The sequence below is a fragment of the Mixophyes fleayi genome, chromosome 11 (assembly GCF_038048845.1).
Source record: "Mixophyes fleayi isolate aMixFle1 chromosome 11, aMixFle1.hap1, whole genome shotgun sequence".
NCBI lineage: Eukaryota > Metazoa > Chordata > Amphibia > Anura > Limnodynastidae > Mixophyes > Mixophyes fleayi.
Window position 1 is genome coordinate 94,126,791 of NC_134412.1, and position 23,304 is coordinate 94,150,094.

At 62.6% G+C, this 23,304-nt stretch overlaps 1 protein-coding gene across 1 annotated transcript in view; it reads right to left on the bottom strand.

The window, feature by feature from the left end:
• Window positions 1-23,304, bottom strand: part of PDE9A (phosphodiesterase 9A) — a 43,593-nt gene that overhangs the window by 14,400 nt on the left and 5,889 nt on the right. The window contains 3 exon segments of the mRNA XM_075189677.1: window positions 18,613-18,687; window positions 19,653-19,734; window positions 20,369-20,453. Of these exon segments, the coding sequence (XP_075045778.1) occupies window positions 18,613-18,687; window positions 19,653-19,734; window positions 20,369-20,453 (242 nt within the window).

Consider the following 23,304-nt stretch of genomic DNA (forward strand, 5'->3'; position numbering starts at 1 on the left):
TCTCACCCCTAACGCCCTCCCTCCCTCACCCCTAACGCCCTCCCTCCCTCACCCCTCCCTCCCTCACCCCCTACCTCCCTCACCCCCTACCTCCCTCACCCCCAACGCCCTACCTCCCTCACCCCCAACGCCCTACCTCCCTCACCCCCTACCTCCCTCACCCCTAACGCCCTACCTCCCTCACCCCTACCTCCCTAACGCCCTACCTCCCTCACCCCCAATGCCCTACCTCCCTCAGCCCTAACGCCCTACCTCCCTCACCCCTCCCCTACCTCCCTCACCCCCTACCTCCCTCACCCCCAATGCCCTACCTCCCTCACCCCTACCTCCCTAACGCCCTACCTCCCTCACCCCTAACGCCCTACCTCCCTCACCCCTACCCCCCTCACCCCCTACCTCCCTCAGCCCTAACGCCCTACCTCCCTCACCCCTCCCCTACCTCCCTCACCCCCTACCTCCCTCACCCCCAATGCCCTACCTCCCTCACCCCCAATGCCCTACCTCCCTCACCCCCAATGCCCTACCTCCCTCACCCCTAACGCCCTACCTCCCTCACCCCTAACGCCCTCCCTCCCTCACCCCTAACGCCCTCCCTCCCTCACCCCTAACGCCCTCCCTCCCTCACCCCTAACGCCCTCCCTCCCTCACCCCTACCGCCCTCACCCCCTACCTCCCTCACCCCCTACCTCCCTCACCCCCAACGCCCTACCTCCCTCACCCCCAACGCCCTACCTCCCTCACCCCCTACCTCCCTCACCCCTAACGCCCTACCTCCCTCACCCCTACCTCCCTAACGCCCTACCTCCCTCACCCCCAATGCCCTACCTCCCTCAGCCCTAACGCCCTACCTCCCTCACCCCTCCCCTACCTCCCTCACCCCCTACCTCCCTCACCCCCAATGCCCTACCTCCCTCACCCCTAACGCCCTCCCTCCCTCACCCCTAACGCCCTCCCTCCCTCACCCCTAACGCCCTACCTCCCTCACCCCCACCCCCCTCACCCCCTACCTCCCTCACCCCCAACGCCCTACCTCCCTCACCCCCAACGCCCTACCTCCCTCACCCCCAACGCCCTACCTCCCTCACCCCCTACCTCCCTCACCCCCTACCTCCCTCACCCCTAACGCCCTACCTCCCTCACCCCTACCTCCCTCACCCCTAACGCCCTACCTCCCTCACCCCTAACGCCCTACCTCCCTCACCCCTAACGCCCTACCTCCCTCACCCCTACCCCCCTCACCCCCTACCTCCCTCAGCCCTAACGCCCTACCTCCCTCACCCCTCCCCTACCTCACCCCCAATGCCCTACCTCCCTCACCCCTAACGCCCTACCTCCCTCACCCCTAACGCCCTACCTCCCTCACCCCTAACGCCCTCCCTCCCTCACCCCTAACGCCCTCCCTCCCTCACCCCTAACGCCCTCACCCCCTACCTCCCTCACCCCCAACGCCCTCACCCCCTACCTCCCTCACCCCCAACGCCCTCACCCCCTACCTCCCTCACCCCCAACGCCCTACCTCCCTCACCCCTAACGCCCTCCCTCACCCCTAACGCCCGCCCTCCCTCCCTCACCCCTAACGCCCTCCCTCACCCCTAACGCCCTCCCTCCCTCACCCCTAACGCCCTACCTCCCTCACCCCTACCCCCCTCACCCCTCATCCCTACCTCCCTCACCCCCAACCCCCTATCTCCCTCACCCCAACCCCCTATCTCCCTCACCCCCAACCTCCCTCACCCCCAACGCCCTAACCCCCACCCCCCTACCTCCCTCACCCCTACCCCCTACCCCCCTCACCCCCCTACCTCCCTCACCCCCATCTCCATCTCCCCACCTCCCTCACCCCCACCCCCAACGCCCTACCTCCCTCACCCCCAACGCCCTACCTCCCTCACCCCCAACGCCCTACCTCCCTCACCCCCTACCTCCCCCCCCTACCTCCCCCACCCCCCTACCTCCCTCACCCCCTACCTCCCTCACCCCCTCACCCCCTACCTCCCTCACCCCCTACCTCCCTCACCCCCTACCTCCCTCACCCCTAACGCCCTCCCTCCCTCACCCCTACCGCCCTACCTCCCTCACCCCTACCTCCCTAACGCCCTACCTCCCTCACCCCTCCCCTACCTCCCTCACCCCTACCTCCCTAACGCCCTACCTCCCTCACCCCCAATGCCCTACCTCCCTCACCCCTAACGCCCTACCTCCCTCACCCCTAACGCCCTCCCTCACCCCTAACGCCCTCCCTCCCTCACCCCTAACGCCCTCCCTCCCTCACCCCTAACGCCCTCCCTCCCTCACCCCTAACGCCCTCCCTCCCTCACCCCTAACGCCCTCACCCCCTACCTCCCTCACCCCCAACGCCCTACCTCCCTCACCCCCAACGCCCTACCTCCCTCACCCCCAACGCCCTACCTCCCTCACCCCCTACCTCCCTCACCCCTAACGCCCTACCTCCCTCACCCCTAACGCCCTACCTCCCTCACCCCTACCTCCCTAACGCCCTACCTCCCTAACGCCCTACCTCCCTCACCCCCAATGCCCTACCTCCCTCAGCCCTAACGCCCTACCTCCCTCACCCCTCCCCTACCTCCCTCACCCCTAACGCCCTACCTCCCTCACCCCTAACGCCCTCCCTCACCCCTAACGCCCTCCCTCCCTCACCCCTAACGCCCTCCCTCCCTCACCCCCACCTCCCTCACCCCCACCTCCCTCACCCCCCTACCTCCCTCACCCCCCCTACCTCCCTCACCCCCCTACCTCCCTCACCCCCCTACCTCCCTCACCCCCCTACCTCCCTCACCCCCACCTCCATCTCCCCACCTCCCTCACCCCCACCCCCACCTCCATCTCCCCACCTCCCTCACCCCCACCCCCACCTCCATCTCCCCACCTCCCTCACCCCCACCTCCATCTCCCCACCTCCCTCACCCCCATCTCCCTCACCTACCTCCCTCACCCCCCTACCTCCCTCATCCCCCTACCTCCCTCACCCCCAACGCCCTACCTCCCTCACCCCACCTCCCTCACCCCTAACGCCCTCACCCCCTACCCCCCTCACCCCCTACCTCCCTCACCCCTCCCCTACCTCCCTCACCCCTACCTCCCTAACGCCCTACCTCCCTCACCCCTACCTCCCTAACGCCCTACCTCCCTCACCCCCAACGCCCTACCTCCCTCACCCCCAACGCCCTACCTCCCTACCTCCCTCACCCCCTACCTCCCTCACCCCCTACCTCCCTACCCCCCTCACCCCCACCTCCCTCACCCCTCACCCCCTACCCCCCTCACCCCCTACCTCCCTCACCTCCCTACCTCCCTCACCCCCTCCCTCCCTCACCCCTAACGCCCTCCCTCCCTCACCCCTAACGCCCTCCCTCCCTCACCCCTACCCCCCTCACCCCCTACCTCCCTCACCCCCAACGCCCTCCCTCCCTCACCCCCTACCTCCCTCACCCCCAACGCCCTACCTCCCTCACCCCCACCCCCCTCACCCCCACCCCCCTCACCCCCTACCTCCCTCACCCCCTACCTCCCTCACCCCCTACCTCCCTCACCCCCAACGCCCTACCTCCCTCACCCCCAACGTCTCCCTACCTCCCTCACCCCTACCTCCCTAACGCCCTACCTCCCTCACCCCTACCCCCCTCACCCCCTACCTCCCTCAGCCCTAACGCCCTACCTCCCTCACCCCTACCCCCCCTCACCCCCTACCTCCCTCACCCCTCCCCTACCTCCCTCACCCCCAATGCCCTACCTCCCTCACCCCCAATGCCCTACCTCCCTCACCCCCAATGCCCTACCTCCCTCACCCCTAACGCCCTCACCCCCCTCCCTCCTCACCCCTAACGCCCTCCCTCCCTCACCCCTAACGCCCTCACCCCCCTACCGCCCTCACCCCTAACGCCCTCACCCCCTACCTCCCTCACCCCCTACCTCCCTCACCCCCCTCACCCCCACCTCCCTCACCCCCTACCTCCCTCACCCCCCACCTCCCTCACCCCCTACCTCCCTCACCCCCTACCTCCCTCACCCCCCTACCTCCCTCACCCCCCTACCTCCCTCACCCCCCTACCTCCCTCACCCCCCTACCCCCCTCACCCCCTACCTCCCTAACCCCCCTACCTCCCTCACCCCCAACGCCCTCCCTCCCTCACCCCCAACGCCCTACCTCCCTCACCCCCAACGCCCTACCTCCCTCACCCCCTACCTCCCTCACCCCCTACCTCCCTACCTCCCTCACCCCCTACCTCCCTACCTCCCTCACTCCCTACCTCCCTCACCCCCTACCTCCCTCACCCCCACCTCCCTCACCCCCACCTCCCTCACCCCCTACCTCCCTCACCCCCCTACCTCCCTCACCCCCCCTACCTCCCTCACCCCCTCACCCCCTACCCCCCTCACCCCCTACCTCCCTCACCCCCCCTACCTCCCTCACCCCCAACGCCCTACCTCCCTCACCCCCAACGCCCTACCTCCCTCACCCCTCCCCTACCTCCCTCACCCCCTACCTCCCTCACCCCTAACGCCCTCCCTCCCTCACCCCCACCTCCCTCACCCCCACCCCCCTCACCCCCCTACCTCCCTCACCCCCCTACCTCCCTCACCCCCCTACCTACCTCCCTCACCCCCACCTCCATCACCCCCCTCACCCCCACCTCCCTCACCCCCTACCTCTACCTCCCTCACCCCTAACGCCCTACCTCCCTCACCCCTACCTCCCTCACCCCTAACGCCCTACCTCCCTCACCCCTACCTCCCTAACGCCCTACCTCCCTCACCCCCTACCTCCCTCAGCCCTAACGCCCTACCTCCCTCACCCCTACCTCCCTAACGCCCTACCTCCCTCACCCCTAACGCCCTACCTCCCTCACCCCTACCCCCCTCACCCCCTACCTCCCTCAGCCCTAACGCCCTACCTCCCTCACCCCTCCCCTACCTCCCTCACCCCCTACCTCCCTCACCCCCAATGCCCTACCTCCCTCACCCCCAATGCCCTACCTCCCTCACCCCTAACGCCCTACCTCCCTCACCCCTAACGCCCTCCCTCCCTCACCCCTAACGCCCTCCCTCCCTCACCCCTAACGCCCTCCCTCCCTCACCCCTAACGCCCTCCCTCCCTCACCCCTAACGCCCTCCCTCCCTCACCCCTACCGCCCTCACCCCTACCTCCCTCACCCCCTACCTCCCTCACCCCCTACCTCCCTCACCCCCAACGCCCTACCTCCCTCACCCCCAACGCCCTACCTCCCTCACCCCCTACCTCCCTCACCCCCCTACCTCCCTCACCCCCCTACCTCCCTCACCCCCCTACCTCCCTCACCCCCCTACCTCCCTCACCCCCCTACCTCCCTCACCCCCCTACCTCCCTCACCCCCCTACCCCCCTCACCCCCTACCTCCCTAACCCCCCTACCTCCCTCACCCCCAACGCCCTCCCTCCCTCACCCCCAACGCCCTACCTCCCTCACCCCCAACGCCCTACCTCCCTCACCCCCTACCTCCCTCACCCCCTACCTCCCTACCTCCCTCACCCCCTACCTCCCTACCTCCCTCACCCCCTACCTCCCTCACCCCCTACCTCCCTCACCCCCCTCACCCCCACCTCCCTCACCCCCACCTCCCTCACCCCCTACCTCCCTCACCCCCCTACCTCCCTCACCCCCCTACCTCCCTCACCCCCTCACCCCCTACCCCCCTCACCCCCTACCTCCCTCACCCCCCTACCTCCCTCACCCCCTACCTCCCTCACCCCCAACGCCCTACCTCCCTCACCCCCAACGCCCTACCTCCCTCACCCCTCCCCTACCTCCCTCACCCCCTACCTCCCTCACCCCTAACGCCCTCCCTCCCTCACCCCCACCCCCCTCACCCCACCCCCCTCACCCCCACCTCCCTCACCCCCACCCCCCTCACCCCCCTACCTCCTCACCCCCCTACCTCCCTCACCCCCCTACCTACCTCCCTCACCCCCACCTCCATCACCCCCCTCACCCCCACCTCCCTCACCCCCTACCTCCCTCACCCCTAACGCCCTACCTCCCTCACCCCTACCTCCCTCACCCCTAACGCCCTACCTCCCTCACCCCTACCTCCCTAACGCCCTACCTCCCTCACCCCCTACCTCCCTCAGCCCTAACGCCCTACCTCCCTCACCCCTACCTCCCTAACGCCCTACCTCCCTCACCCCTAACGCCCTACCTCCCTCACCCCTACCCCCCTCACCCCCTACCTCCCTCAGCCCTAACGCCCTACCTCCCTCACCCCTCCCCTACCTCCCTCACCCCCTACCTCCCTCACCCCCAATGCCCTACCTCCCTCACCCCCAATGCCCTACCTCCCTCACCCCTAACGCCCTACCTCCCTCACCCCTAACGCCCTCCCTCCCTCACCCCTAACGCCCTCCCTCCCTCACCCCTAACGCCCTCCCTCCCTCACCCCTAACGCCCTCCCTCCCTCACCCCTAACGCCCTCCCTCCCTCACCCCTAACGCCCTCCCTCCCTCACCCCTACCGCCCTCACCCCCTACCTCCCTCACCCCCTACCTCCCTCACCCCCTACCTCCCTCACCCCCAACGCCCTACCTCCCTCACCCCCAACGCCCTACCTCCCTCACCCCCTACCTCCCTCACCCCTAACGCCCTACCTCCCTCACCCCTACCTCCCTAACGCCCTACCTCCCTCACCCCCAATGCCCTACCTCCCTCAGCCCTAACGCCCTACCTCCCTCACCCCTCCCCTACCTCCCTCACCCCCTACCTCCCTCACCCCCAATGCCCTACCTCCCTCACCCCTAACGCCCTCCCTCCCTCACCCCTAACGCCCTCCCTCCCTCACCCCTAACGCCCTCACCCCCTACCTCCCTCACCCCCAACGCCCTCACCCCCAACGCCCTACCTCCCTCACCCCCACCCCCCTCACCCCCTACCTCCCTCACCCCCAACGCCCTACCTCCCTCACCCCCAACGCCCTACCTCCCTCACCCCCAACGCCCTACCTCCCTCACCCCTACCTCCCTCACCCCCTACCTCCCTCACCCCTAACGCCCTACCTCCCTCACCCCTAACGCCCTACCTCCCTCACCCCTACCCCCCTCACCCCCTACCTCCCTCAGCCCTAACGCCCTACCTCCCTCACCCCTCCCCTACCTCCCTCACCCCCTACCTCCCTCACCCCCAATGCCCTACCTCCCTCACCCCCAATGCCCTACCTCCCTCACCCCTAACGCCCTACCTCCCTCACCCCTACCCCCCTCACCCCCTACCTCCCTCAGCCCTAACGCCCTACCTCCCTCACCCCTCCCCTACCTCCCTCACCCCCTACCTCCCTCACCCCCAATGCCCTACCTCCCTCACCCCCAATGCCCTACCTCCCTCACCCCTAACGCCCTACCTCCCTCACCCCTAACGCCCTCCCTCCCTCACCCCTAACGCCCTCCCTCACCCCTAACGCCCTCCCTCCCTCACCCCTAACGCCCTCCCTCCCTCACCCCTAACGCCCTCACCCCCTACCTCCCTCACCCCCAACGCCCTCACCCCCTACCTCCCTCACCCCCAACGCCCTCACCCCCTACCTCCCTCACCCCCAACGCCCTACCTCCCTCACCCCTAACGCCCTCCCTCACCCCTAACGCCCGCCCTCCCTCCCTCACCCCTAACGCCCTCCCTCACCCCTAACGCCCTCCCTCCCTCACCCCTAACGCCCTACCTCCCTCACCCCTACCCCCCTCACCCCTCATCCCTACCTCCCTCACCCCCAACCCCCTATCTCCCTCACCCCAACCCCCTATCTCCCTCACCCCCAACCTCCCTCACCCCCAACGCCCTAACCCCCACCCCCCTACCTCCCTCACCCCTACCCCCTACCCCCCTCACCCCCCTACCTCCCTCACCCCCATCTCCATCTCCCCACCTCCCTCACCCCCACCTCCATCTCCCCACCTCCCTCACCCCCATCTCCCTCACCCCTCCCCTACCTCCCTCACCCCTCCCCCACCCCCCTACCTCCCTCACCCCCCTACCTCCCTCATCCCCCTACCTCCCTCACCCCCAACGCCCTCCCTCCCTCACCCCTACCTCCCTCACCCCCACCTCCCTCACCCCCACCTCCCTCACCCCTAACGCCCTACCTCCCTCACCCCCTACCTCCCTCACCCCTAACGCCCTCCCTCCCTCACCCCTAACGCCCTCCCTCACCCCCTACCTCCCTCACCCCTAACGCCCTCCCTCCCTCACCCCTAACGCCCGCCCTCCCTCACCCCCTGCCCTCCCTCACCCCCTACCTCCCTCACCCCCTACCCCCACCTCCCTCACCCCCTACCCCCACCTCCCTCACCCCCTACCTCCCTCACCCCTAACGCCCTCCCTCCCTCACCCCTAACGCCCTCCCTCACCCCCTACCTCCCTCACCCCTAACGCCCTCCCTCCCTCACCCCTAACGCCCGCCCTCCCTCACCCCCTGCCCTCCCTCACCCCCCTACCTCCCTCACCCCCCTACCTCCCTCACCCCCCTACCTCCCTCACCCCCATCTCCATCTCCCCACCTCCCTCACCCCCACCTCCATCTCCCCACCTCCCTCACCCCCATCTCCCTCACCCCTCCCCTACCTCCCTCACCCCTCCCCCACCCCCCTCACCCCCCTACCTCCCTCATCCCCCTACCTCCCTCACCCCCAACGCCCTACCTCCCTCACCCCTACCTCCCTAACGCCCTACCTCCCTCACCCCTACCTCCCCAACGCCCTACCTCCCTCACCCCCTACCTCCCTCACCCCCTACCTCCCTCACCCCCTACCTCCCTACCCCCCTACCTCCCTACCCCCCTCACCCCCACCTCCCTCACCCCCACCTCCCTCACCCCTAACGCCCTACCTCCCTCACCCCTAACGCCCTCCCTCCCTCACCCCCTACCTCCCTCACCCCTAACGCCCTCCCTCCCTCACCCCCTACCTCCCTCACCCCTAACGCCCTCCCTCCCTCACCCCTAACGCCCGCCCTCCCTCACCCCCTGCCCTCCCTCACCCCCTGCCCTCCCTCACCCCCTACCTCCCTCACCCCCCCTCACCCCCTACCTCCCTCACCCCCTACCTCCCTCACCCCCTACCTCCCTCACCCCCTACCCCCATCTCCCTCACCCCCTACCTCCCTCACCCCCTACCTCCCTCACCCCCAACGCCCTCCCTCCCTCACCCCCAACGCCCTCCCTCCCTCACCCCCAACGCCCTCCCTCCCTCACCCCCAACGCCCTACCTCCCTCACCCCCAACGCCCTACCTCCCTCACCCCCAACGCCCTACCTCCCTCACCCCCTACCTCCCCCCCCTACCTCCCTCACCCCCTCACCCCCTACCTCCCTCACCCCTAACGCCCTCCCTCCCTCACCCCCTACCTCCCTCACCCCTAACGCCCTCCCTCCCTCACCCCTAACGCCCGCCCTCCCTCACCCCCTGCCCTCCCTCACCCCCTGCCCTCCCTCACCCCCTACCTCCCTCACCCCCCCTCACCCCCTACCTCCCTCACCCCCTACCTCCCTCACCCCCTACCTCCCTCACCCCCTACCCCCATCTCCCTCACCCCCTACCTCCCTCACCCCCTACCTCCCTCACCCCCAACGCCCTCCCTCCCTCACCCCCAACGCCCTCCCTCCCTCACCCCCAACGCCCTCCCTCCCTCACCCCCAACGCCCTCCCTCCCTCACCCCCAACGCCCTACCTCCCTCACCCCCAACGCCCTACCTCCCTCACCCCCAACGCCCTACCTCCCTCACCCCCTACCTCCCCCCCCTACCTCCCTCACCCCCTCACCCCCTACCTCCCTCACCCCCTACCTCCCTCACCCCCTACCTCCCTCACCCCTAACGCCCTCCCTCCCTCACCCCTACCGCCCTACCTCCCTCACCCCTACCGCCCTACCTCCCTCACCCCTACCTCCCTAACGCCCTACCTCCCTCACCCCTCCCCTACCTCCCTCACCCCTAACGCCCTACCTCCCTCACCCCTAACGCCCTCCCTCCCTCACCCCTAACGCCCTCCCTCCCTCACCCCTAACGCCCTCCCTCCCTCACCCCTAACGCCCTCACCCCCTACCTCCCTCACCCCCAACGCCCTACCTCCCTCACCCCCAACGCCCTACCTCCCTCACCCCCAACGCCCTACCTCCCTCACCCCCTACCTCCCTCACCCCTAACGCCCTACCTCCCTCACCCCTAACGCCCTACCTCCCTCACCCCTACCTCCCTAACGCCCTACCTCCCTAACGCCCTACCTCCCTCACCCCCAATGCCCTACCTCCCTCACCCCTAACGCCCGCCCTCCCTCCCTCACCCCTAACGCCCTCCCTCACCCCCAACCTCCCTCACCCCCAACGCCCTAACCCCCACCCCCCTACCTCCCTCACCCCTACCCCCTACCCCCCTCACCCCCCTACCTCCCTCACCCCCATCTCCATCTCCCCACCTCCCTCACCCCCACCTCCATCTCCCCACCTCCCTCACCCCCATCTCCCTCACCCCTCCCCTACCTCCCTCACCCCTCCCCCACCCCCCTACCTCCCTCACCCCCCTACCTCCCTCATCCCCCTACCTCCCTCACCCCCAACGCCCTCCCTCCCTCACCCCCAACGCCCTCCCTCCCTCACCCCTACCTCCCTCACCCCCACCTCCCTCACCCCTAACGCCCTACCTCCCTCACCCCCTACCTCCCTCACCCCTAACGCCCTCCCTCCCTCACCCCTAACGCCCTCCCTCACCCCCTACCTCCCTCACCCCTAACGCCCTCCCTCCCTCACCCCTAACGCCCGCCCTCACCCCCTACCTCCCTCACCCCTAACGCCCTCCCTCACCCCCTACCTCCCTCACCCCTAACGCCCTCCCTCCCTCACCCCTAACGCCCGCCCTCACCCCCTACCTCCCTCACCCCTAACGCCCTCCCTCCCTCACCCCTAACGCCCGCCCTCCCTCACCCCCTGCCCTCCCTCACCCCCTACCTCCCTCACCCCCTACCCCCACCTCCCTCACCCCCTACCCCCACCTCCCTCACCCCCACCTCCCTCACCCCCACCTCCCTCACCCCCACCCCCCTCACCCCCCTACCTCCCTCACCCCCCTACCTCCCTCACCCCCCTACCTCCCTCACCCCCCTACCTCCCTCACCCCCATCTCCATCTCCCCACCTCCCTCACCCCCACCTCCATCTCCCTCACCTCTAACGCCCTACCTCCCTCACCCCCAACGCCCTACCTCCCTCACCCCTACCTCCCTAACGCCCTACCTCCCTCACCCCTACCTCCCCAACGCCCTACCTCCCTCACCCCTACCTCCCTCACCCCCTACCTCCCTCACCCCCTACCTCCCTACCCCCCTACCTCCCTACCCCCCTCACCCCCACCTCCCTCACCCCCACCTCCCTCACCCCTAACGCCCTACCTCCCTCACCCCTAACGCCCTCCCTCCCTCACCCCCTACCTCCCTCACCCCTAACGCCCTCCCTCCCTCACCCCTAACGCCCGCCCTCCCTCACCCCCTGCCCTCCCTCACCCCCTGCCCTCCCTCACCCCCTACCTCCCTCACCCCCTACCTCCCTCACCCCCTACCTCCCTCACCCCCTACCCCCATCTCCCTCACCCCCTACCTCCCTCACCCCCTACCTCCCTCACCCCCTACCTCCCTCACCCCCAACGCCCTACCCCCTAACCACCTACCTCACCCCTAACGCCCTCCCTCCCTCACCCCCAACGCCCTCCCTCCCTCACCCCCAACGCCCTCCCTCCCTCACCCCCAACGCCCTCCCTCCCTCACCCCCAACGCCCTCCCTCCCTCACCCCCAACGCCCTACCTCCCTCACCCCCAACGCCCTACCTCCCTCACCCCCAACGCCCTCCCTCCCTCACCCCCAACGCCCTCCCTCCCTCACCCCCAACGCCCTCCCTCCCTCACCCCCAACGCCCTCCCTCCCTCACCCCCAACGCCCTCCCTCCCTCACCCCCAACGCCCTACCTCCCTCACCCCCAACGCCCTACCTCCCTCACCCCCTACCTCCCCCCCCTACCTCCCTCACCCCCTCACCCCCTACCTCCCTCACCCCCTACCTCCCTCACCCCTAACGCCCTCCCTCCCTCACCCCTACCGCCCTACCTCCCTCACCCCTACCTCCCTAACGCCCTACCTCCCTCACCCCTCCCCTACCTCCCTCACCCCTAACGCCCTACCTCCCTCACCCCTAACGCCCTCCCTCACCCCTAACGCCCTCCCTCCCTCACCCCTAACGCCCTCCCTCCCTCACCCCCAACGCCCTCCCTCCCTCACCCCCAACGCCCTACCTCCCTCACCCCCAACGCCCTACCTCCCTCACCCCCAACGCCCTACCTCCCTCACCCCCTACCTCCCTCACCCCTAACGCCCTACCTCCCTCACCCCTACCTCCCTAACGCCCTACCTCCCTAACGCCCTACCTCCCTCACCCCCAATGCCCTACCTCCCTCAGCCCTAACGCCCTACCTCCCTCACCCCTACCCCCCTCACCCCTCATCCCTACCTCCCTCACCCCCAACCCCCTATCTCCCTCACCCCAACCCCCTATCTCCCTCACCCCCAACCTCCCTCACCCCCAACCCCCTACCCCCCTCACCCCCCTACCTCCCTCACCCCCATCTCCATCTCCCCACCTCCCTCACCCCCACCTCCATCTCCCCACCTCCCTCACCCCCATCTCCCTCACCCCTCCCCTACCTCCCTCACCCCTCCCCCACCCCCCTACCTCCCTCACCCCCCTACCTCCCTCATCCCCCTACCTCCCTCACCCCCAACGCCCTCCCTCCCTCACCCCTACCTCCCTCACCCCCACCTCCCTCACCCCTAACGCCCTACCTCCCTCACCCCCTACCTCCCTCACCCCTAACGCCCTCCCTCCCTCACCCCTAACGCCCTCCCTCACCCCCTACCTCCCTCACCCCTAACGCCCTCCCTCCCTCACCCCTAACGCCCGCCCTCACCCCCTACCTCCCTCACCCCTAACGCCCTCCCTCCCTCACCCCTAACGCCCGCCCTCCCTCACCCCCTGCCCTCCCTCACCCCCTACCTCCCTCACCCCCTACCCCCACCTCCCTCACCCCCTACCCCCACCTCCCTCACCCCCACCTCCCTCACCCCCACCCCCCTCACCCCCCTACCTCCCTCACCCCCCTACCTCCCTCACCCCCCTACCTCCCTCACCCCCCTACCTCCCTCACCCCCCTACCTCCCTCACCCCCATCTCCATCTCCCCACCTCCCTCACCCCCACCTCCATCTCCCCACCTCCCTCACCCCCATCTCCCTCACCCCTCCCCTACCTCCCTCACCCCTCCCCCACCCCCCTCACCCCCCTACCTCCCTCATCCCCCTACCTCCCTCACCCCCAACGCCCTACCTCCCTCACCCCTACCTCCCTAACGCCCTACCTCCCTCACCCCTACCTCCCCAACGCCCTACCTCCCTCACCCCCTACCTCCCTCACCCCCTACCTCCCTCACCCCCTACCTCCCTCACCCCCTACCTCCCTACCCCCCTACCTCCCTACCCCCCTCACCCCCACCTCCCTCACCCCCACCTCCCTCACCCCTAACGCCCTACCTCCCTCACCCCTAACGCCCTCCCTCCCTCACCCCCTACCTCCCTCACCCCTAACGCCCTCCCTCCCTCACCCCTAACGCCCGCCCTCCCTCACCCCCTGCCCTCCCTCACCCCCTGCCCTCCCTCACCCCCTACCTCCCTCACCCCCTACCTCCCTCACCCCCTACCTCCCTCACCCCCTACCCCCATCTCCCTCACCCCCTACCTCCCTCACCCCCAACGCCCTACCTCCCTCACCCCCAACGCCCTACCCCCTAACCACCTACCTCACCCCTAACGCCCTCCCTCACCCCTAACGCCCTCCCTCCCTCACCCCCAACGCCCTCCCTCCCTCACCCCCAACGCCCTCCCTCCCTCACCCCCAACGCCCTACCTCCCTCACCCCCAACGCCCTCCCTCCCTCACCCCCAACGCCCTCCCTCCCTCACCCCCAACGCCCTCCCTCCCTCACCCCCAACGCCCTCCCTCCCTCACCCCCAACGCCCTACCTCCCTCACCCCCAACGCCCTACCTCCCTCACCCCCAACGCCCTACCTCCCTCACCCCCTACCTCCCCCCCCTACCTCCCTCACCCCCTCACCCCCTACCTCCCTCACCCCCTACCTCCCTCACCCCCTACCTCCCTCACCCCTAACGCCCTACCTCCCTCACCCCTAACGCCCTCCCTCACCCCTAACGCCCTCCCTCCCTCACCCCTAACGCCCTCCCTCCCTCACCCCTAACGCCCTCCCTCCCTCACCCCCAACGCCCTACCTCCCTCACCCCCAACGCCCTACCTCCCTCACCCCCAACGCCCTACCTCCCTCACCCCCTACCTCCCTCACCCCTAACGCCCTACCTCCCTCACCCCTAACGCCCTACCTCCCTCCCTAACGCCCTACCTCCCTAACGCCCTACCTCCCTCACCCCTAACGCCCTACCTCCCTCACCCCTAACGCCCTCCCTCCCTCACCCCCAATGCCCTACCTCCCTCAGCCCTAACGCCCTACCTCCCTCACCCCTCCCCTACCTCCCTCACCCCTAACGCCCTCCCTCACCCCTAACGCCCTCCCTCCCTCACCCCTAACGCCCTCCCTCCCTCACCCCCTCCCTCCCTCACCCCCTACCTCCCTCACCCCCCTACCTCCCTCACCCCCCTACCTCCCTCACCCCCCTACCTCCCTCACCCCCACCTCCATCTCCCCACCTCCCTCACCCCCACCCCCACCTCCATCTCCCCACCTCCCTCACCCCCACCTCCATCTCCCCACCTCCCTCACCCCCACCCCCACCTCCATCTCCCCACCTCCCTCACCCCCACCTCCATCTCCCCACCTCCCTCACCCCCATCTCCCTCACCTACCTCCCTCACCCCCCTACCTCCCTCACCCCTCCCCTACCTCCCTCACCCCTACCTCCCTAACGCCCTACCTCCCTCACCCCTACCTCCCTCACCCCTACCCCCCTCACCCCCTACCTCCCTAACGCCCTACCTCCCTCACCCCTACCTCCCTAACGCCCTACCTCCCTCACCCCCAACGCCCTACCTCCCTCACCCCCAACGCCCTACCTCCCTACCCCCCTCACCCCCACCTCCCTCACCCCTAACGCCCTCCCTCCCTCACCCCTAACGCCCTCCCTCCCTCACCCCTAACGCCCTCCCTCCCTCACCCCTACCCCCCTCACCCCCTACCTCCCTCACCCCCAACGCCCTCCCTCCCTCACCCCCTACCTCCCTCACCCCCAACGCCCTACCTCCCTCACCCCCTACCTCCCTCACCCCCAACCTCCCTCACCCCCAACGCCCTACCTCCCTCACCCCCAACGCCCTACCTCCCTCACCCCTACCTCCCTAACGCCCTACCTCCCTCAGCCCTAACGCCCTACCTCCCTCACCCCTACCCCCCTCACCCCCTACCTCCCTCACCCCTCCCCTACCTCCCTCACCCCCAATGCCCTACCTCCCTCACCCCCAATGCCCTACCTCCCTCACCCCTAACGCCCTCACCCCCTCCCTCCCTCACCCCTAACGCCCTCCCTCCCTCACCCCTAACGCCCTCACCCCCTCCCTCCCTCACCCCTAACGCCCTCCCTCCCTCACCCCTAACGCCCTCACCCCCTCCCTCCCTCACCCCTAACGCCCTCCCTCCCTCACCCCTAACGCCCTCCCTCCCTCACCCCTAACGCCCTCCCTCCCTCACCCCTAACGCCCTCCCTCCCTCACCCCTAACGCCCTCACCCCCTACCTCCCTCACCCCCAACGCCCTCACCCCCAACGCCCTACCTCCCTCACCCCTACCTCCCTCACCCCCTACCTCCCTCACCCCTAACGCCCTACCTCCCTCACCCCTAACGCCCTACCTCCCTCACCCCTACCCCCCTCACCCCCTACCTCCCTCAGCCCTAACGCCCTACCTCCCTCACCCCTCCCCTACCTCCCTCACCCCCTACCTCCCTCACCCCCAATGCCCTACCTCCCTCACCCCTAACGCCCTACCTCCCTCACCCCTAACGCCCTCCCTCACCCCTAACGCCCTCCCTCCCTCACCCCTAACGCCCTCCCTCCCCCCTAACGCCCTCCCTCCCTCCCCCCTAACGCCCTCACCCCCTACCTCCCTCACCCCCAACGCCCTCACCCCCTACCTCCCTCACCCCCAACGCCCTACCTCCCTCACCCCTAACGCCCGCCCTCCCTCACCCCTAACGCCCTCCCTCCCTCACCCCTAACGCCCTCCCTCCCTCACCCCTAACGCCCTCCCTCCCTCCCTCACCCCTAACGCCCTCCCTCCCTCACCCCTAACGCCCTACCTCCCTCACCCCTAACGCCCTACCTCCCTCACCCCCAACGCCCTCACCCCCTACCTCCCTCACCCCCAACGCCCTCACCCCCTACCTCCCTCACCCCCAACGCCCTCACCCCCTACCTCCCTCACCCCCAACGCCCTACCTCCCTCACCCCCAACGCCCTACCTCCCTCACCCCCAACGCCCTACCTCCCTCACCCCCAATGCCCTACCTCCCTCACCCCTAACGCCCTCCCTCCCTCACCCCCAACCCCCTATCTCCCTCACCCCAACCCCCTATCTCCCTCACCCCAACCCCCTATCTCCCTCACCCCCAACCTCCCTCACCCCCAACGCCCTAACCCCCACCCCCCTACCTCCCTCACCCCTACCCCCCTCACCCCCCTACCTCCCTCACCCCCCTACCTCCCTCACCCCCAACGCCCTACCTCATCCCCCTACCTCCCTCACCCCCAACGCCCTACCTCCCTCACCCCCAACGCCCTACCTCCCTCACCCCCAACGCCCTACCTCCCTCACCCCTACCTCCCTAATGCCCTACCTCCCTCACCCCCCTACCTCCCTCATCCCCCTACCTCCCTCACCCCCAACCCCCTACCTCCCTCACCCCTACCTCCCTAATGCCCTACCTCCCTCACCCCTACCTCCCTAATGCCCTACCTCCCTCACCCCCCTACCTCCCTCATCCCCCTACCTCCCTCACCCCTAACGCCCTACCTCCCTCACCCCCTACCTCCCTCACCCCTAACGCCCTCCCCCCTAATGCCCTACCTCCCTCACCCCCCACGCCCTACCTCCCTCACCCCTACCTCCCTAATGCCCTACCTCCCTCACCCCCAACCCCCTACCTCCCTACCCCCCTCACCCCCACCTCCCTCACCCCTAACGCCCTACCTCCCTCACCCCCTACCTCCCTCACCCCTAACGCCCTCCCCCCTAACGCCCTACCTCCCTCACCCCCTACCTCCCTCACCCCCTACCTCCCTCACCCCCAACCCCCTACCTCCCTCACCCCCAACGCCCTCCCTCCCTCACAACCTCCCTCACCCCCAACGCCCTACCTCCCTCACCCCCAACGCCCCACCTCCCTCACCCCTAACCTCCCTCACCCCCCTCACCCCCTACCTCCCTCACCCCCCTCACCCCCTACCTCCCTCACCCCCCTCACCCCCTACCTCCCTCACCTCCCTCACCCCCTACCTCCCTCACCCCCCTCACCCCCTTCACCCCCTACCTCCCTCACCCCCTACCTCCCTCACCCCCTACCTCCCTCACCCCCTACCTCCCTCACCCCCTACCTCCCTCACCCCCTACCTCCCTCACCCCCTACCTCCCTCACCCCCTACCTCCCTCACCCCCATCTCCATCTCCCTACCTCCCTCACCCCCCTACCTCCCTCACCCCCAACGCCCTACCTCCCTCACCCCTACCCCCCTACCCCCCTCACCCCCTACCTCCCTCACCCCCAACCCCCTACCTCCCTCACTTCCCTACCTCCCTCACCCCCAACCCCCTACCTCCCTCACTTCCCTACCTCCCTCACCCCCTACCCCCACCTCCCTCACCCCCTACCTCCCTCACCCCCAACGCCCTCCCTCCCTCACAACCTCCCTCACCCCCAACGCCCTACCTCCCTCACCCCCAACGCCCTAACCCCCACCCCCCTACCTCCCTCACCCCCCTACCTCCCTCACCCCCAACCCCCTACCTCCCTCCCTCACCCCCTACCTCCCTCACCCCCAACCCTCACCCCCTACCTCCCTCACCCCCAACCCCCACCTCCCTCACCCCCAACCCCCACCTCCCTCACCCCCACCTCCCTAAAGGTGCAGGTTGTAAGAACTCCCAAGTATTTTAAACAAACAAAAATTTATATATACACATATATATATACACACATATACACACATTTTTATTACATTTTTGTCAGTGTATAATCTAAGTATTTTAATAGACAGCAACTCACTGCAATGGTACATCAGAGTACACATATCCATGACCTTTGACTGCATCCTACGTGCTACAATAACATTCTCGCACATCAAGTACATAAATTTGGTATTTTTGAGATTGCGCCTGTGAGTTCCTACAACCTGTCAGACAACATGGCTGTTGTACACAGAATTGGTTTGGTTATCAAAATCAATCATATTACTGAAGCGCGCAATACATCTGTCGTCAGCCCTGCGTGGCAATGAGGGAACCAGGGTCATGTGTACGTTTCACAACAAACCTCGTTATGTTCCCAGTGCCAGACATCGAAGGTGGGTTTCTTCAAGGCTTCGATGGTTTCTGAGGATAGCGTGTACTGAGGAACAAAGTCATTACGTCACTGACATGTTACATACATTAAATTATTCAGAGGAAGTCGAGAGAAATTCAAGTTACAAACATTCACATTGCTCCTCCTCTCGCACACACTGACAGCACCAGGTCTCTTAATGGAAATATATCCCTTCATAAATACATGTCTTTCCGCTACAGTTTCCATGTCTCCTCAGCACAGTGCAGGCCGCTATTATATGGGCTGAACCAATAATTATGAGAATGCGGCTATCACTTTTCTAAGAATTAGGCCCTTATGGATCAGTGAAGCCTCTGATTACTGGCCAATTAATAGTCTGGTTGGTCATCCACCCACAAAATTTATTTTGCAATTATAACATAGTCCTCAAAGACATCTCATAATAGTTCTGCTACATGCCACATCTCTTGGCTGTGGATTAAAGGTTTCTCATTCACTTATGCAGGCCAGAGACACTGCGATACTGCAACACGTATCAGCCAAAAGTTCCTGAGATGCCCGATATTGTATCGCAAGCAATAGGACCATTATCGGACATGTTCATAAATGTGGTCGGAAGTTGGCTGCACTTCATCCACATCGATCTGTGCACACGATCATCTTTCATCCACACTGACAGCCCCCAACGATGCGGTTAGAAACTCAGCCGCTCTGCCCATGTTTGGCTAAATTGGACACTGGTCTTACCCCGAGCAGCAGGATCAGCCCATGTCTGACCAACTTCAGGAGTCATCCTTCTGCACAATATGTCCCTATACAGTAGTTTAGTTTATTTATCTGAACTGTGTTCTTCCGAACACATCACATAAACCTAATGATGGTATAAAGAAAACAAGCCTTGTGTTCAATAAGGAGGCCACTCGGCATTCAGTATATGAATTATATATATATATATAATATATATATATATATATTATATATATATATATATATATATATATGATATAAATGAATATATATAAATTTACCTTGGGATAGCTGGGAATATCTCTGCGTACTTTGAACTGCACAATGTCCTCCGAGAGGTAATATTTACACGAACAGCTCAATCTGTTGGAAACAATTAAATATTATGTAAGTGACAGGTGTCACTTATTCATCTATTAATGCAACTCATCCATGGTTCACAAACCTTTCATGTCTATTCTAAATTTCTGCTCTGCGGCCGGATGATAATAATCTAATACAGGGTTTTTCAACTTCGATCCTCCGGTACCCACAACAGGTCATGTTTTCCGGACAGGTGAGTTAGTTTCTTGGTCAGTAATTATCCCACAGAAGAAGATACTCAAAACATGACCCTGTTGTAATCAGGGACTGACGTTCACAAGATATGAATTCAGTAGCTGGACTAATCCTGAAACTTCCTGGCCAGCTCATCCCCCACAAGTTACCCGATAATTCTTAATAAATTTATAATAAAACCAGGCAAAATATTGTATTACAGATCTGCGTATCGGTTAGTTGTCTGGAGAGACAATGTATAGATTCTGGTGACCAATTACAGCGTAGTCACAGGGGGAAAATTCCTATAGAATGGGGGGAGTCCTTGATCCATTTCGACACAGTCTGGGGCTTGGATGGCATATTGTTCTATTATTTTATTTAAGTTGTGCAGTGTTTCGTTTTATTTCATTCTACATGGCCAAAAAATCCCACTTTACAGAACGACATTTCCTCTGACCTGTTACTTCTCTTCTCCATCTCATCTCGTAGCTTCTGCATGTCGGTCTTACACTTGTCTATGTCAATCACTCTCCGACCTTCAGCTGCAAGAAGAACATAGGAGATTGCGTCTATAGGACGCGTCAATGTTACCACACAGACCCATCAAAATGAGAAACTTTCATGTTCCCACAATAATGATCATTTGTGACGGAGCCGCTGAACCAAATTCACAAAAATTGCGGCAATAAAGGAGAAAGTTTTAGTAAATTTATGAACGTTTCCCCGACCACCTTAATTGGTAGTTTAAATCCCACCTTCAACATTTAAAAAAAAAAAAAACGCTCTTGTAAAACCTTAAAGGAAACGTTGCTATGATATTTGGTTACAACTTTTGTGGTTATGAAGAACGGAAATTCAACAAATCAGAATTGGATAAAGTTTGCATAAGATTGTAACAGATAAAATTAACCCCCAATAAATTAGCAAAAAGGAATGGCGCAATACAGCATGTAATTAGTGAGGAGGGTAAAATGGGATTCGGAAGAAAAGACAGGGAAAAAGGGAGGGGCAGGGAGGACTATGTGAAGGTAAGAGGGTCACTAGGCCATCCTCTATTTACCCCCCCCCACCCCCCAACCAGAGGTGTAACTCTATGCAGGTCAACTGTGATCACATTGGACGTGTGGATTTGCAGACGTTTCCTTAACTCCAGTGGGTCACTGACCTAAGGATTCATAATAGATTCTGTTTCGGGACAGCCTGTGATTTCCACTGCTGTTTGATTTCAAGTGCTGTTTGTTTAAAGTGTGGAGTTAGATCCAGTAAGGAATTGAATCCAGGAAGGGGTTTAATCTGGTAAGTGGGTAGCAAAGGTTAGTACTCTCGAGTTCACTGTAGGCTATAAGAAGTCAGAAGCATTTATGGGATAGACATTGAGAGTAGTAAGGAGGAATTTAACAAGAGTCAAGGGGGTGGAGAGAGAGGGGAAAGAGAAACATAGCCGATAAGGAGAGGCCCTTTTTAAAGCAAAATTAAATACCTAAGGGAGGCAATAGACTCGAGTGTATGCTGCAAATGCAAGAAGTCTGACAGGTAAAATGAGGGACTTACAACTAGTAGCAATGAATGAGCAGTATGATATTATAGGTATTACGGAGACCAGGTGGGATGATACACATGACTGGGCAGTCAACTTGGAAGGCTATTCTCTCTTCAGGAGGGATAGGGTAAATAAAAGGGGAGGAGGAGAAAAGAAATTAGATTGGCTAAATTAGAAAATGAAAAGCAAGTTGCAAAAGAAAGTAAGACAAACCCAAAAAAGTATTTTAAGTATATAAATGGCAAAAGGATTAAAAAAAAAATAATATAGGACCCCTAAGAAGTGATATGGATGAATTGATAAATGATACTAAAGAAAAAGCAGAGGTATTAAACACTTTCTTTTCTTCAGTATTTACTAGAGAGGAACAAATTGTAGGAATAATACATAAAAATGGAAATGAAACCATGCCATTAATACTTGGTTGACAGAGGAGAAGTCCAAAGGCGACTGAAAAATATGAAGATAAATGAATCTCCAGGTCCAGATGGCATACACCCAAGGGTCCTTATGGAGCTAAACTAAGAAATAGCTAGACCGCTATTCTTTTTTTTTTTTTTTTTAAAAAGATATTTTATTGAGTTTTGCAATACAGACAATGAGGGAAACAGGCAATACAGGTAAAACAGAACTGCAAAGAAGTTTCCACGTAATATAAGCAGCGTATTGTTATTAATATGAAAATGCAAAATAAAGTTTAGGGAGGGTTGGTGGGAGGGTTGGTGGAAGAGAGAAGAGAAAGGAAAGAATAGGGGTGAGAGGGACAGGGGAAATCACTAGCCAAAGCGATAGGGAGAAAAGTAAGAAGAAGATGATGAACCGTGACGAGGATCAAGATTGGTAGTTAGGGCTCAGCGGCCTTAAAATGCAAGAGGAGGGGAGGCTCTGTGGATAGACCGCTATTCTTAATTTTCATAGTTTCAATCTCATCAGGCTGAGTACCAAGGGATTGGCGAATAGCAGATGTGGTGCCGTTGTTTAAAAAGGGGACGAGATCACAACCAGGGACATATAGACCTGTAAACCTGACATCAATAGTGGGGAAACTACTGGAAGGTATATTAAGGGATAGTATTCAGGATTATTTGGTGCGAAATACGATTATTAGTGGGAATTAACATGGATTTGTGAGGGATTGGTCATGTCAAACTAATCTAATTAGTTTCTACGAGGCAGTTAGTGGGAACTTAGACCAGGGCAGCACAGTAGATGTGGTCTACTTAGATTTTGCAAAGGCCTTTGATACAGTGCCATACAAGAGGTTGGTTTACAAAATAAGGGAACTGGGTCTAGGAATCAAAATTTGTACTTGGATCGAAAACTGGTTAGAAAAAGTTCCATTTATCACAACTCTCTGTTCCCTATACTCTTATTGGTCAAAAGTCTTAAGTGGAGTACCTCAAGGTTCTGTGCTGGGGCCACTCCTTTTTAATATATTTATTAATGACCCTGGTGATGGTTTAGAGAATAAAGTTTCTATTTTTGCAGATGACATTAAACTCTGTAAGGTAATTAAATCAGAGCAAGATGTAGCTTCTCTATAGAGGGACTTAAATTAACTGGAGGATTGGGCGGCCAAATGGAATATGAGGTTTAACATAGTTAAATGTAAGGTTATGCATTCAGAGATCAAAACAAGAACGCAATCTATAAATTAAATGGAATTAATTTAGGAGAATCTATAATGGAAAAGGATTTGGAAGTGCGTGTAGACAGTAGACTTAGCAATAGTGCTCAATGTCAAGCAGCAGCTGCAAGGGCAAACAAAGTATTGGCATGCATAAAAAGGGGCATAGATGCAAGGGAAGACAGTGTAATTTTGCCACTGTATAAATCGTTGGTAAGACCTCATC